This window comes from Hevea brasiliensis, chromosome 2 (genome assembly GCF_030052815.1).
Source record: "Hevea brasiliensis isolate MT/VB/25A 57/8 chromosome 2, ASM3005281v1, whole genome shotgun sequence".
NCBI classification, from domain to species: Eukaryota; Viridiplantae; Streptophyta; class Magnoliopsida; order Malpighiales; family Euphorbiaceae; genus Hevea; species Hevea brasiliensis.
The window spans coordinates 4,092,338-4,107,402 of record NC_079494.1 but is presented as its reverse complement, the minus strand read 5'-3'; the positions used below and the strand labels follow the sequence as shown (position 1 = coordinate 4,107,402).

Genomic DNA, 15,065 nt, shown 5'->3' with positions numbered 1-15,065 from the left:
CATATATTCAAATGGCTACCCAATTACAGAGATATGATATGAAGAAGCTTTGCCTTAGGAAGATATTGATTGGGATTTTCCTTAAATCGGCTGTTGGAAGAGGTGTGATTTGAAAATCACAAAAGGTCTCAATCATAGATGAGATATGATATATGTGTTGGTCATTTAAATTGGAGGTAGGTTCAATCCCTGTCCTATTTTCAATTTCAGAATTTCAGGGAAGTATTCTTGTGCCTGAGGAGATTAATTTTCAGGTACATCCTCATTGGAATCCATCAATAAAGCCACAAAAACTTCTCCACTAACCTTGTCTCAATTCCAATATACATTGATAACGAATATATTACAATGTCTTCACAAGCACCACATAATGACAAGGAATTATCCTCCATACATTTTTACACACACAACCAATGTACTTGTAAAAGATATAGTGGGTTTTCTCTCAAGTTTTCAGGCGCTTTCACTAGGATACTTGCAAGCATTATAGCCTACAAGATAGAAGAGATCAAGAATGAACATTACGACATTAACATTCATCTAAAGAATCGTTTAGAAAATTAGCATGCTTTGAAGGAACTTACTGGGATTTTTAGACGAAAGAGTGGCCGTTTGTGAGAAATCACAGTTCCATGGATTTCTGTCGGAATTTTGATAGAGGAGATTCATGGCATAAGCAGCATGCGATGATACTGTATTTGGTTCAAAGCAAGCTCCACCTGGTTGAATTGGACTACAGTCAATCCCTCGTCCACAAGCATAATCCAGATTTGCCTGCAATTGGGCGTCAGAAACACCAGCCTTTGGCACACACCATGTTGCTTTGTTTGGCACTGGTGATGGAGTCACCGGAGTTTTTGGCGTAGATGGAGTCTTCAAGTGTAATAACTTGCGTTAATAAAGCTTAACGTATATAACAACAACAAAGTGAAATCCTACGGAGCAAAATTTTTGAAACCTCGCTGAAACGAGAAATTGGTCCTCACCTGGCTACTCTTGGAGAGGCCAACATCATAAGTCATGGTGAGATCAGGCTTGAAAAGGCCAAATGATCGCTCAGAGCCAGGTCCAGGTTTCAAGTCTTCATCATACAGAGCAAAGAGATATGTATCTACTGATTTACCTGGCATCAATGGGGTGCCCACCACTGATCGAAGGTGTGCAATCAAATTACCATTGTAAGCCTTAGCATTCTCAATACTTGGCCCTACTTCATTGCTGTCTCCCTTGTAAGGCCATCCAGTCTCAGCTACCACAATTTCCACATTCTTAAAGCCCAGAGAGGACAACGCAGAATGAACAGCATCAACCTGAGAGTAATTATGCAAATTGTGAGAGGCCTAAGCAGTAAATGAATGGTGCTTCAGTAAAATCACAAAAAGTGTGGCGTGTGAGCCTCACATGGAGACAGGACCGACCATTTCTAGTTGGCCAATTCGCTTTACGCAAACTCACCTGAGCATCGAACATGTTCATGTACTTGATCTTTGTGTTTGCATCAAAACGTCCTGCATTCGGTTGGAAAAGACAAAAGGCAAGAGTCTCGGGCCTTGGATCGCTCCTGTAAGCAAAGTACGGGTACGGATTGATCGCGAAAGGCGAGCCCGTGGCATTGTTAAACCCCAATAAACCCTTCATCAAATCCCCGTAACTGGGATCGAAGCTTCCGGTCGACGGTGGCTCTGATTGCTTCAATATCGCCATAGAATGAACTGTAGAGACCTTAATCTCACCCCCAGGAGACGCTGCGTTCAGAGCATTTTGGACATTTTGCATTGCCGGCAAAAGCTTCGTCATAAGATTCTGGTCGCCAGAGGTCAACACCTCATTGCCGACGGTGATGAGGATGATTTTGCTAGCTGGATAAAATGGAACCACGTTGGTGTTGACCCAGTTCTTGGCGAAGTTAGGATCTGAGGCTAGTGAGGGAATATCACCATTCGAGGCGCCGATAACGATTCCTATTCCAGTATTGGCTAAGGCTTTGATTAAAGCCGGGTCTGACCCGTATAATCTGACCTTTTGGATTGAAGTCGACTGAAGAAGCTTTGCTGTGGCTGACGGCGGCGGGAGGTTATCCGCGACTTGGCCATAGTTTACACCGATGAATGATTGCGAGTCTGCAAGGATGTATAAATCGGATTATTAAATACTTGTATCTGTTCAGTGTTCGATGTTCATCTTTTGGTTCAACAGAGATTAAAATCCATGCTAGCCGTTACGTTTTAAAAAATTAGTCTTCAAGAAAATTAAACAAAGAGACTGATGGGAAAGTCTTGGCTGGGAATTGAAAATTACAATGTCACTTGTCATTTCATCACCAAGATTAACAGTAAAGGATAACTTCTTCAAGATATGACAGAAAAACAATACCAAATAATTAATTTGTCTGAAGAATAAATCCCAGAAATTAATTAATTTAAGAGGAAAGCACACACTTACTTGCGATGTTAGCCTGTAAGAGAGAAAGAAGGATCAAAGCAAAAGTATAAGGACGCACTGCCATGATTGGGAAGCTATCTCTGTTTTCTAGTGCTCATTGAAGGTGAAATGGGGCAATAAATAATGCAAGATGCGAAGGTCCTAGAGGGGCAAAATCGTAAAGAAAACTTTCGGTGGGCAATTACTTTTTCAAAAGATAATATTACAAAATTAGAATCTAGAAACTCAAGCACTTGCATGTACGGAGCTACGAACAATCGTTTGCTTGTTTAAACTACATATATATACTAACAATCTCAGGTAGTACAATGGCGAAGAAGTTTCTAATACTGTCACTCGCACCCCAAGCAAGCTAGAGAAATGAAGAGCGACATCTCTGGCAAGCAAAGATACCCATCGAGAATTGAAGAGTGGATCGCTCTTTCTCCTTCCCAAAATACTAAACATATAATTCATGCAACAGATCACGCATGAGATGACCGTTGAAGGTCACATTGATAATCGAATTTTATTAATTATTAAAAAAAATTACTATTTAATTTATATAATTTAATAAAATTAATTATTTTTTAAAATTTAAAAAATATATTATTTAATCTTCAAATAAATTATAGACTCTATTCCTATTTTAGTAACTATAGTTATTTTAATAATTATTAACTGTTAAATATTAGTAATTAATTTTTTATATAATAATTTAAAATAAAAGTATTTATAAAAATAATTATTAAATTAATTATAAAATATAAAAATAATAATATCATTTTATTAATTCTAATCAAAATACTCTTTCAATTTTTAAAAATTAATAATAATAATTTTTTATGAGTCATTTTCTTAATTTTTAAATATTATTATAAATATTATGTCATTAAATAATATAAACAAAAAATACATTATTTTTACTATAAATAAAATACTAAATACTATTTTAAAAATTATTATCGAATAATTTTTATGAAATTTTTTTATTAGTCAAATCAAAAATTTAATTGTTAGATAATTGAAAAAGGTTTTAATAATTAGTGATTAATAGGTTTCATATATATATATATATATATATATATATATATATATATATATATATATATATATATATATATATATTATTGATAATTATTTATAGTAATTGTTTACAAAGATTGATTCATCAGACAATAATTATTTATTGTCCTTGTAAAGTTATAATTAAGATTTATAATTTCCTATTATAGAGTTAGATTATATTTAGGGTATATTTGATGTTGCTATCAGAATTAATGTTAAAAAAATAAACGTATCAATTAGTATTGAAATTAATTTAAATTTAATATATTTTAATATAAAAATTAAAATAGTAAAATAATATAAAGTTTTAAATTAATTATAATAATAAGTCGAGATTGGGAGGGAAAAGCATTCAGCATCTATTGCAGCCAATCAGATGACATAACCCCAGTGGAAGAGCTACATGAACATTTTCTTCTCTGCTAAGAAATGACATTGGCCAATGCACAAAGGGGCTCTTTTTTCTTTCTTTCTTTCTTTTATTATTATTTTTTTTTATGAAGGAAAGTAACAAGATTGCTTTGAAGAAAGAAAAGCATATTCAATCCATGCAAGGCATTGATAATTGCGGGAAACAGCACAAAGCTGAACTTACTTTAGGAATGTGGGTATGATTGGTTCACAAGTAAATCTTTGAATATATAATAAAACCATCTCATTTAAGCTTTCCACTTGTTTCCTTAACATTTGATCTACTCGTGGGAGATTAGCTCGTCTCTCATTTTTTTTTTTCCCTTTTTAAAAACCATTCAATATTCGATATTCATTGGCTCGATTAATCCGAATTCGTACCAAATAAACTCACAAATGGGACAAAATACTCCTTTCAAAATTTTTAAAATGTTTTATACTTAAGATCTAAACTCAAAATTACTAATTAAGGAAAAAAAGATCTCTGCGATTCCATCTCACTTTTTGAGAATTCATCTCTTTTTATTATTGTTATTATTATCTTTCTTTTTTTTTATAAAGAAAAAAAGAAAAGGAGAGCTTTTGAAGTTAAAGTTATCCATGTGTCTAATCTGCTAACCAACGAAGCAATACTAATGCTCTAATTTTCTCTAAAAATGAGAAATATTTGTGTAGATTTAATTTATCATTTGATTATAACAATTAATGTTATTTTTATTATTTATAATAAAAAAATAATTATAAATAATTAATAAATTTATCTATTATTATTTTAAAACCTAATTAATTTAGCTATTAGATAATTGACAGCCGTTATTGATGGGTTATAGTTTTTTTTATTTTTTTATTTTTACTTGATAGTTGATTGTAGTAGATATATCGTAAATGCTTGATAAAATCATATTTAGTGATTGCTGTTATATATAAAATAATTATTTATTTTATTATTAAAATAAACATATAATTATTAAATTATTATATAACATATACAGATTTGAAAATATAATTTTTAAAAATATAATTATTTATTATTATTTATAATATTTTTATATTTATTTATTTATTATTTTATAATTATAAATATTTTATTAATATAAAAACTAATTTAAAGACGTAAAAATTTTATAATTAATAAATTTTAAAAGAGCAATATAGTCTAAATAAAAAAATAAACTCAAATTAGTTACTAGTCGTATCGGTAATTAACTTAGCTGTATCCAAACAATTGAACTAAGGACCCTTAATAAAACAATAGAAATGGTAGGTCGATTTTGGATCGGAATCAATTGTTTCACTTCAATAATTTAAGGGACTGAAACCAAATTAGGTCTTGATTTAATTTTGGTTTTGGTCAAATATAGCAGGCATAAATTTTTTTAAGGGAAAAACTTAGTAATCAGGGGTGAAGCCATAATTTTTTTTTTTAGAGGCCAACATTTGAAGAATTAATATTGTATTTGAAAAAATATTAGAATGTAATTAAATTAAAAATTATTTCAAAGGTGCCAATATAGTATAAAAATTTATTAAATATAAATTTGAAATCAAAGCTATCGTAAAAGCATAAGATAAAACAAAGTAGGAATGTGCCCGTAGAGGATGTTCTCATAGAAATTTGATGGACGGTGTGGAAGGCATCAGAGTAATTTTTATAGTCTAATTTTGTCTTACTTTAAATTTTAATTTTATTTTAAAAAAAATATCTCTAACTTATAATAACATATTTCTAGTTAAAAAATCAATCTAAATTATAGTACGATGTCTATAAATACAGTTTCAATATTTTTTACATGAAATAGATCACTATAATGGCATTGATATTTTTACGATAAGTTCAAATTATAGTTGAAATGATTAGCATGAGAAGAAATGAGGTAAAAATATTATTTTATAAATATAATTTTAACACTTTCAGTAATAGTAAATCTTCTTTCTTTGTATGAATAAATTATTGTGATAGCATTGATATTTTTGTGATAGGTCCAAATTATAGTTGAAATGATTAGTGTGAGAAGAAATAGGATAAAATGTTATTTTATAAATGCGATTTCAACACTTTTCAGTAATTGTAAATCTTTTTTTTTTTTATATGAATAAATTATTGTGATGATATTGATATTTTTGTGATAGGTCCAAATAAAATTGAAATGACCAGTATTTTTTGAGTGTGGGAGGAAATGGGGTAAAAAATTTATTCTATAAATATAATTTCAACGCTTTTTAATGATAGGTAAATCTTTTTTCTTTACATGAAATAAATAGTTGTGATGATGTTATATTTTTGTAATAAGTCCAGATGATGATTAAAATGATAGTGCAGTAAGGAATAAGGTAAAAAAGTTATTTATTATTTTTTTAACTAAACTGTTATAATTTTTTAGTAATAAATTAAGATTAATGATAAAAGTAAAATATAAAAAAAAAAATTAAGAGATGTACTATAAAAATTACCCTTGTCAGTCATGCATTAACAAGTAAATGGACAGAAACTATAATCACATATTATTATCTAAATATTTTAATATTTTATATATTACTATAAAAGAGTTTTATCAGTTTTGCGTTTGAAACCAATTTATATTATACTAATAATTGCTTGAAATAATATAATTAAAATTTTTATTTTTTAACTTATATTTATATTTTATTTGACACTTATATATGATTTGGCAGAATGTAACATATATTAAATAAAGTCATTTTATTTTAATGTAAATATATTTGAAAGTATATAATTTATATATTTTATTATTATTATTATTATTATTTATACACAATTTAAAAAAAAAATGATTCCCACGTGCAACTCATGTACCGGACAATAAAGGAATATCAAAAATTTGACAAAGAAAAATAATATTTAATCTTAAATAAGAAAAAATGATTTTTTTTTAATCTGTATTTTTCATCCTTGTTTTCTTTCCCCATCCAAACATAGTGCAAGTAATGAGGCCTTGGGGTGTTCTAACTGTGGGCCAGACCGAAGTCCTTCGAAATAGGCTCAAGGAAGCTTCCTCCCGTTTGGTTGGCGAGAAAAACTTCTGTGAAAAGGAGGGAGAATGAAAATTCTGAATTTCAGGCTTGTAACTACTTCCTTTTCAAAATTTCGAGCTTAACATGATAATGCAAGGTTCGGATTGGATCAATGGAGTGATACGTTTGATTATAGATTCTGAAACAATGTAAAGCACGATAGTTTTTTCGTTTGATAATTTTCTTTTTGGCAATTTCCTGGCAGCGAAACAAGCATCAGGTGATTACTGAAGAGGTGCTCTAAAACACTGATGATTAGCAGGTATGCTTCTCTGAACAAAAGGTGCTGATCATTGTTTTGATTTTGCTTTTAAATATGCTCTTCACAAGATAAAGGTATTTTACTCTCTATGCCGTACATGGATTTCTGTGAATTATTGAACTTCTGATTAGTATTGAAATGAGTCTATTTCATTGAAGCCTACCTGTCAATCAAATTGATCTCAGGTTATGTTTGGCAGAGCGCATTTAAATGCAATCAAAGTTGTGATGTAATGGAATTATTATTACATTTCTATGTTTAGGTGCAAAATAAAAATATAAATAGTATAATGTGATGATAATTTTTATTTTAATATTTAATTTATTTATAGTATTAATAATAAGTGATTTTGGTTGCAATAGTTAGTAGCTAAGTTGTGGTGGTGACAGTGGTAGTTAGACGGTGGTGGTGGTGGCGGCGGCAGCAGCAAGGTGAGGTAATAGTACTGTCAGTGGCCAGGTGACAGTGATAGCGGTGATCAAGTGGTGGTGGTGGTGGTAACAGGATAGAGGTAATAGTGGTAATAGCAATGGTTGCTGGATATTATTAGTGGTGGTAATATTGATAATAAATAAAAAAAAAATTAAAATAAGTAATTATGATTATATCTATTTTTGTATGTAATAATCATTACGTTACTTTAAATATAATTGATTACATTATGTAATTGTCATTCTATTATGTTAAATTTTTTTATATTACCAAACAACGTAATTAAATATGTAATGTAATCACGATTACATTACAACTTTGATTACGCCCTACTAAACGTAACCTCATTTCCATATATATGGAGTGATGTTGTTTGCTTCCATAGATGCTTTTAAAATTGGGTGGAAAAATAGATGAATAACTAGTTTGGACAATCATATGATTGAACTTCACTTATACACAAGCAGAAAATCTATGGTAAGCATTACAATTGAGCAAAAAATAAGAAGTACAATTCAAGTTGCCTTGGATGAACGCCAAATAAGCCACACAAAATTCTTGTTTATATATACATTGGAAAGCCAACTTTCTTTATATATATTACTAGTTATTATTCTTCAATATAATGAAAATACTAGCAGATCTCTGGTAACCTCATCAAGGAGTGCATTGAGCACATGCCTCTCCACATCCCTTATAACATCATCTTTTTCCAGAAATGTGAACATCATCTCGTGCCAACCAAAGTCCCACATACAATTCACATCTAGATCCCTGTTGTAGACATCAATCTCAAGCATTTTTGGGAGGTAGTCTTCAACAACACATTCCGTTTTATATTTTAACTTCTGGAAATCTTTATGCAACTGCTTAATCAAGTCATCCAAGGATCTTACCTTCGGAGAAGTGATAGAAGTCTTCATGAAAGGATGGACACTGAGCTCTTGCCTTTTGCCTTTTCTTTTCATTACTTCATAGCCACAGTCTAATATGAGCTTGCTCTCTTCATCATGACAAGCATGACCACAGGCTTGGAGAATGTCAAGAGGAATGTTGAGTTTGAAAAGTGCCTCTGCTGTGTTAAGAAATAATTGACTTTTTATCAGGATCTGCTTGAGGTGATCTTCACTTTCCGATAATGGCTCTAGCATTTCCAATTCAGACACTTTTTGATTCTCCAGTTGTGAGGGGTAAGTTACATCTATCCTGCCTTCATGAGTTCCTGCAAAAATCCAGTAATGAACTTTGACATTAGAAGCCTTCATTTTGGAAGACTTACTGATACAAGTTGGTATCAGCCCAAATAAATTGTCAATTATATATGGGAAAAATAGATATGGTAAATGAATTGGAGCATGTGAACTCGATAGCCAACTCTTTTCTCACTCAGCAGTTCTGTAGGCATGAAAACCAATACATTGAGAAGTGAAATAAAACCATGTGCTGTTATACTTACGATTAAGTGGATCTGATACAGTGCTGTGAGATCTGCATTTGTCTATGTCAAACTCAGGTTCATGACCTTTTTGATCTTTTATCACCGATGATGACTGTGCAACACCAAAAAGAGCCTTCATTAGCTCAATACTTTGGAGGTAAAGAGATTTGTTATCCAAGTAGCTTGGACTTTGTATAAGTTACTTAAATAGTGTTTAATTTATGTGAAATAACAGATTTTAAACTGCCGTAACAAACAAGCTTACTTTTTCATTTGGAGCTAGGATTTCTGGTCCTTTTAGGCTTTGACATTCATCAGCTGGAGGAGGACTGCACAAGTTGGAAGGTTGTTTAGCTTGACTTTGTAGTCCTTCCGGCATGTTTGGTTGTTGTGTGCTTGATACTGATTTGTTGGGTTTAAGAATGCATGTTTCTGCTTCCCTGGTCCTGCTGGATCTTACTTGCTCTTCTTCCTTGGATTGAACAAATTTGTTATGCCTTTTCTGCTTTGCTTCTTGCAATATGGAAGTCTGATGTTTTGGTGGCCTTGCCAAATTGTGAGGATTTCCACTTCTTCTTGTCACTAGTTCGTCAGTCTTTTGAGGAACCACAGCTTTTTGCACTTTTGTAACTTTCACCTTCTGGACAGCTGGTAGATGAGCAGATTTCTCTTCCATCTCTGGTGGAATGCTGGTTCTATTTTTTTCTTTTATTACTTCAGTGTTCAGATTTCTTGGAGAGGAATTTTGATTTGAGTTCTTATTCATTGAATCTTGTACATTAACACTGAAATTAGAAGAAATTTTCTCTTGGGCAAGATCTCCATGGTGCTTCTTATTTGGAAATCCCACGGATTGCACTGTACCAGTTGATTCTGTGGAGCTTCCATTATCAGTTGTTGCTTGGCTTGTATGTGAATGTTTTTTTGGCAAGCTCCTGGATTCACTTCCTATTTGCCTTCTCACTTGTATCTTCTCTTTAACACTCTGCTGCCCATTTTCTCCTGCATGATGCTTTCCACCTTGTAACTCGAAATTTTGGAGCATTTGAGTCTGTTGGAATGCAAGATCATTGGGAGAATTGGGTTGATTGTCGGATAGCAGCTTATGCATATCTCTCCTTTTTGTTTTAAGGATGGACAAATTGCTTTCTGCTTGTCCTTGCAGTGTGATCGGAGCTTCAGATCCATTTGTTCTCTGATATGTCATCTGCTGTAGCTGATGCTTTAGGATTAAATCCTTATTTTCACCTTTTCTATTGCCTTTCTGTTCCCTCAGCTTTGGATTATCCTGTGGTTGCTCTTTCTCCTGAATATCCTTTCGACTTCCTATGCTTTGGCTTGATTGGTCAATGTTTCTCTGATGCTTACCTATTTTCATGTCAGCCTTGTTTGAGCTTCTCATTGGTTTTATCCCTTCCACATCCTTCTGCACTGATTTTCCAGCATGAATAGTCCCTTCAATGCTAGTATGTTGACTTGCTAGATTCCTTTCTGCTTGCAAGATATGTGTCGTGTCCTGAGCCAATTGAATTTGGTTAGTTTGTATCTGTTTATGTTTTCTGATTGGAGACACCAAATTCCCAGCATCTGTCGTCTTCCGTTCATGTGTAAGGCTTCCATCTGCAGTTTTCTTTGCAACTGTCTGTTCTGTTTTTTCCTTGGAACTGGACTTTTTCACTGTGATATATTTTGAATTATCATTTTCTGGAAGTTCTTCCAGCCCCATTAATTTGGCAATTACATTTGGAATTCTCCCATTTTCTGCTTTCAATTTTGATGGACTTGAGTGATTCTTATGCTCTGAGAATGCTGCAAAAGTTTTCACATTGGGGCTATAGCTAGCTGGTCGCCTCTGAGAAGTGGAATTTGAGCTGCTTAAAATGTGTTCATTGTGACCAAAGTTCATAGTTTCCGATTTGTAATTCAAGGCCATCAGCCTTTGCTTTAGATCAGTCCTAGCAGCTTCCTGGATGTAATGAGAATTTTTTGAAGGCTTGTCAAAGGAGAACATTGGCTTAGCAAGTTGCTTATTCTCATCTTTTTTGACAATGTTGTCATCATCTTCATCATCATCAAGCAATGTGATCCGAGTTTTGCTTTGTGGGCTGATCATGTACTCTGAAGCTTCTTGCAGGTTTACTAGCATCCGAAGGGATTCTTCTAAATCCATGGCCCCCTTCAATAGCTCCCTTCCAATTTCTATTGAATATCTATCAAAGTTAAGACCATTAGAACAAGCGCTCAGGATCTGATTTAATTTTTGTGCCCCCTTAGATATTTCTTTGATATGGAGATGAGAAAGAGTAGGGAAGCGGCTAGTTGCTGAGCTGCTGTTCCTATCAATGCTGCTTCTTTCCATCTTGGCCATATCCACTGGTCTTCTGCCAATCTGATTCAGGAAATCCAGTACTGAACTATTGCCTGATGAATCCTTTCTTCTGAGTTTTCCTCCATTCTCAAGGGCAAAAGCTAGTGCCAAAGACAGATCTCCAATTTGTTTTGAGCTTCTACCTGTCCCAAAAGGAACAATCTCATTTGAAGCTTCTCCGATGGATAGTGATCTATTGCCTCCCGTAGACTTATGGCATGTACTTCCATTTTTTAAGCCATTGCCTCCCGTAGACTTATGGCATGTACTTCCATTTTTTAAGCCAGCCTGCAGAAATGAAGCAATTTAAGTAATTGGAGTACGTGCGTTCTGCTTTAACCAGATTAGCAACAATGACTTACAGTTCGATGCGTTTTCATTTCTCTGGATCCACTATATGCTTGCTTCGAATAAGAATATGCATCTGTACAGGCACACAATATTTAGAAAATAATGATACTTCTACACAACAGTTCAGTTTCTGTTTCAGTATTCAAGGCTTTTGTTTGTAAAAGCCCCTCTCTAGTTTGAGATAATCTTCTTCTGACAATTATTTTACTTACATTATTTAAAAGGCATGCCTGCATTTAAACAGCCACATATTGTAATTTCTAATTTGGTTTAAATTCTCACTTCCGTCTTAGATGAAGTATTCTCCTCTTTATTTATTTATTTATTTTTTTAGTTTTCTTCTAATATGTGATTTACAAAGTGGTACCTAAAGTTAACATGGAAAGTAGTTTTGTGTAATTGGGGATGAACAATTTTTATTTTTTTTTTTGGCTTGGTGTTCTCTGTACTCTTTGGATATGGACAATGTGATAGTAGAAGAAGCACTCTCTAACTTTGTTTCATTTTCCTCTTTTTCTCATCAACCTTTTATCTCTTTCCTAGCTTCTAAATAACACAGTGTTATTAGATAGATCACATGAAACTTTTGCATATTTTTGTTGGGAACCTGCCTGCATCAGAAGTAGACAATTATTATAAGAGATTAGTTTGTTTGCTCACTGGTATTGTCATTCTTTTTTTAAATGTGAACGTGAAAACCATGTCATTCTTCTGTCATCATGGTTGTGTTAAAATGAAGTTCTAAATGTTTATGGCCATAAAATATATCTCGGTGATGCACTATTAGAGGGGGGGAAAAGGATCCTTGAAAGAACAAATTTCTCTGATTTTATAGTTCTTTTGGATGATCCCTTCCCAACTTGCCATAAAATGCAGTTGATGCCTGCTGATTTTTGGAATTGCTTGAAGTAGTCGAATAAGAATCAACATTTCCAGAAATGAAAGTTAACCATAGAGGCCTAGACACCTACCAACTTATGGCTCCTGGGGAAAGAACACTGTTCATGTTTTTGATGTTAAAGTTAAAGACGACACTGAACATAGGCATGTATTCTAGAGGATTTAATGTTTTTTGCTTCTGTGTATCATTTTCCATAATGACTTACGTGAACACAATTGTGTGATTGAATAGTACAAGTCATAAATTTTCTAGTTAAGAAATTTCTCAATTCCATGAATTTGCTTCTTATTTGAAATTTCATTGGAATGCTTACCTGCAGTTATTGGCTTTGAACTTTTTGAGCTCTGGGATGCAGACATTCGTTCCTTCCGCACACGGAGATCATCCAACAGTTTCTGTGCAAAATCTGATCTTTTCACCATGTTTCTTCTCAGGTGGATCCAAGTTCCAAAGCACTTCAACCAAAAAAATGGTATAATGTCTCTCACATTGTGTTTTGGATGTTTTTGTCAGAGATAAGATGATATTTTTCCCTCATTTTTCTTTTCTGGTTGGGAGGGTTCTTTCAGAGTTGGGTAAGGTGGGAAGTCCAGTCCAAAGAAATAGAATGAAATTTTGAATTTTCGCCCTAGAGAGGTTAACATGGACGTTACCTCTCTCTCTCTCCCTCTCTCTCCATGTAGACTATCCTGACTTTGATTCCAATCCAAGTAATGACAGAAGTTCCAACTTTCAATGGGCTTCTATGCTAAGCCTTCGTTGCTAACATCTTTCCTACCTTTTTATTTATTACTCTTATGTTATTCTTCTTGGTGGAAAAATAATGTTCATTTTTATTTTCCACATAATTAATGATGAGGTAGGGTGATTATAGTTGTATATTCATGGACATGCTTTGGGTTGAAGTAAAAGAGAGCAGATATATAAAGAGGATTGGGAGCATGGCCAGAACACATAACGTATAGATTCTATGTAGTTGGCAATGGCATCTTAAAACTACAAGCTTTTGGGCGGGGTTTGAGTGACTTAAAATATTTTGCTTGTCAGGAATCATGCAAAGTGAAAATTCTCCGTCTCTGCAAAATTGCTTTTCGATGTGCAAATTCTGTGCGTGTCGGTGGAGCCATGGATGCTACGCTATGGAGTCTGGAGGATAAGCATCTGGAGTGGGTGGAGAAGGGTTTTCGAGTGATCATAATCAAAAGAAAAAGAAGCGTCACAACTCAGAAGACAAAACCGTAAGTGGTAATTCCATCCCGTTCCGTTATTCCACCTGAATTGATAGAACAGTTGGACAGTCGTAGCAATCCATAAAGCTACACCTACAATGGTTGAGAGGTTAAAAAATTGTTTTGAAATTATTTTTTGAAAAATTATTTTTAAATATTTCTGAAAAGATCATTTTAAAAAATATATATTTAGTTATTTTGAAATTTTAATTTTATAATTAAAATATATTAAAATTATTTTTTTTAAATATCCAGAATATCCTTATCCTATTTTATGATTGATGAGAAACTAATTCATTCGAGTTAAGCTCTCCCATAAATAAATAGTGACTTAACTACTCAAATTTGAGTTTAAGTATGAAAAAGAAATCAAAATATATTAAATGTAGTAAAAATTTAAAGATTTCTAACAAATATTTTTGAAATATTATTTTTATTAATGGCAACTCCAAAAATAATTTCAAATGGATGTCATATATTTACATATGAACCAAGAGAAAATTAAGTAACGACTTAGTATGCATAATTGTATAAGGTTTAGTTTTTTCAAATCAACTTTAGCATTATAACGGTGCTATTTCAATTTTAATTTATATTACAAAACCCTCCCAATGGATAAATTTCAATAACTGTCTCTGAACTTATATAATTGTAATACTACAGTCCTTTCACTTTAAAATGTAACATAAAACTTTTTAAACTTTCAAATTTAACACAGTAAAATCTCTCTAATTTTCAATTATTGATTTTTCAGTTAGAAATTAACGTGAACAGCTTTCGCATGGCTCATAGTCAACATTTCTCTCTCCTCTTTTATGCAAAATGTAAAATTATTCTCTCTATATGTGAAAAATTATTCTATCTATAGAGAGAAAAATTATTCAATTTACATATAACTTAAGGAAAAAAAGAGAAATATTGATTAAGCTCCATGCTAGAACTGTCCAGGTTAGCGTCTAAATGAAAAATTAATAATTGGATGTTAGAGGGATTTCACTGTGCAAAATTTGAAAGTTGATAGGGTTTTATATTATATTTTTAAATTGAGGGACTGTAATATTATAATTAGATAAATTCAATTACAGATGCCAAAATTTATCCCCCTCTCATCAGATTAACAATGAAGTCACTATTATCACTTTCGAAAATTT

At 32.4% G+C, this 15,065-nt stretch overlaps 2 protein-coding genes and 1 long non-coding RNA gene across 3 annotated transcripts; 1 reads left to right on the top strand and 2 right to left on the bottom strand.

The window, feature by feature from the left end:
* Positions 1 to 281: 281 nt before the first annotated feature.
* LOC110640039 (glucan endo-1,3-beta-glucosidase 7) lies at positions 282 to 2,854 on the bottom strand. The gene is made up of 5 exons (XM_058132748.1): positions 2,443 to 2,854; positions 1,456 to 2,120; positions 987 to 1,310; positions 585 to 873; positions 282 to 491 (listed from the first exon to the last, which is right to left on the bottom strand). Exons 1-5 carry the CDS (start codon positions 2,504 to 2,506, stop codon positions 454 to 456), a joined length of 1,380 nt encoding a protein of 459 aa, XP_057988731.1. The 5' UTR covers positions 2,507 to 2,854; the 3' UTR covers positions 282 to 453.
* Positions 2,855 to 6,813: 3,959 nt separating this feature from the next.
* Positions 6,814 to 14,559, top strand: LOC110640043 (uncharacterized). The gene is made up of 4 exons (XR_002492007.2): positions 6,814 to 7,030; positions 7,139 to 7,195; positions 13,005 to 13,157; positions 13,733 to 14,559. It is a non-coding gene; the product is annotated as an uncharacterized LOC110640043 (long non-coding RNA).
* On the bottom strand, positions 8,050 to 13,128 carry LOC110640035 (uncharacterized). Its single transcript, XM_058132746.1, has 5 exons — positions 12,999 to 13,128; positions 11,796 to 11,857; positions 9,331 to 11,721; positions 9,084 to 9,177; positions 8,050 to 8,849 (listed from the first exon to the last, which is right to left on the bottom strand). The coding sequence occupies exons 1-5, from the start codon at positions 13,105 to 13,107 to the stop codon at positions 8,245 to 8,247; spliced, it is 3,261 nt and encodes a 1,086-aa protein (XP_057988729.1). The 5' UTR covers positions 13,108 to 13,128; the 3' UTR covers positions 8,050 to 8,244.
* Positions 14,560 to 15,065: the final 506 nt, after the last annotated feature.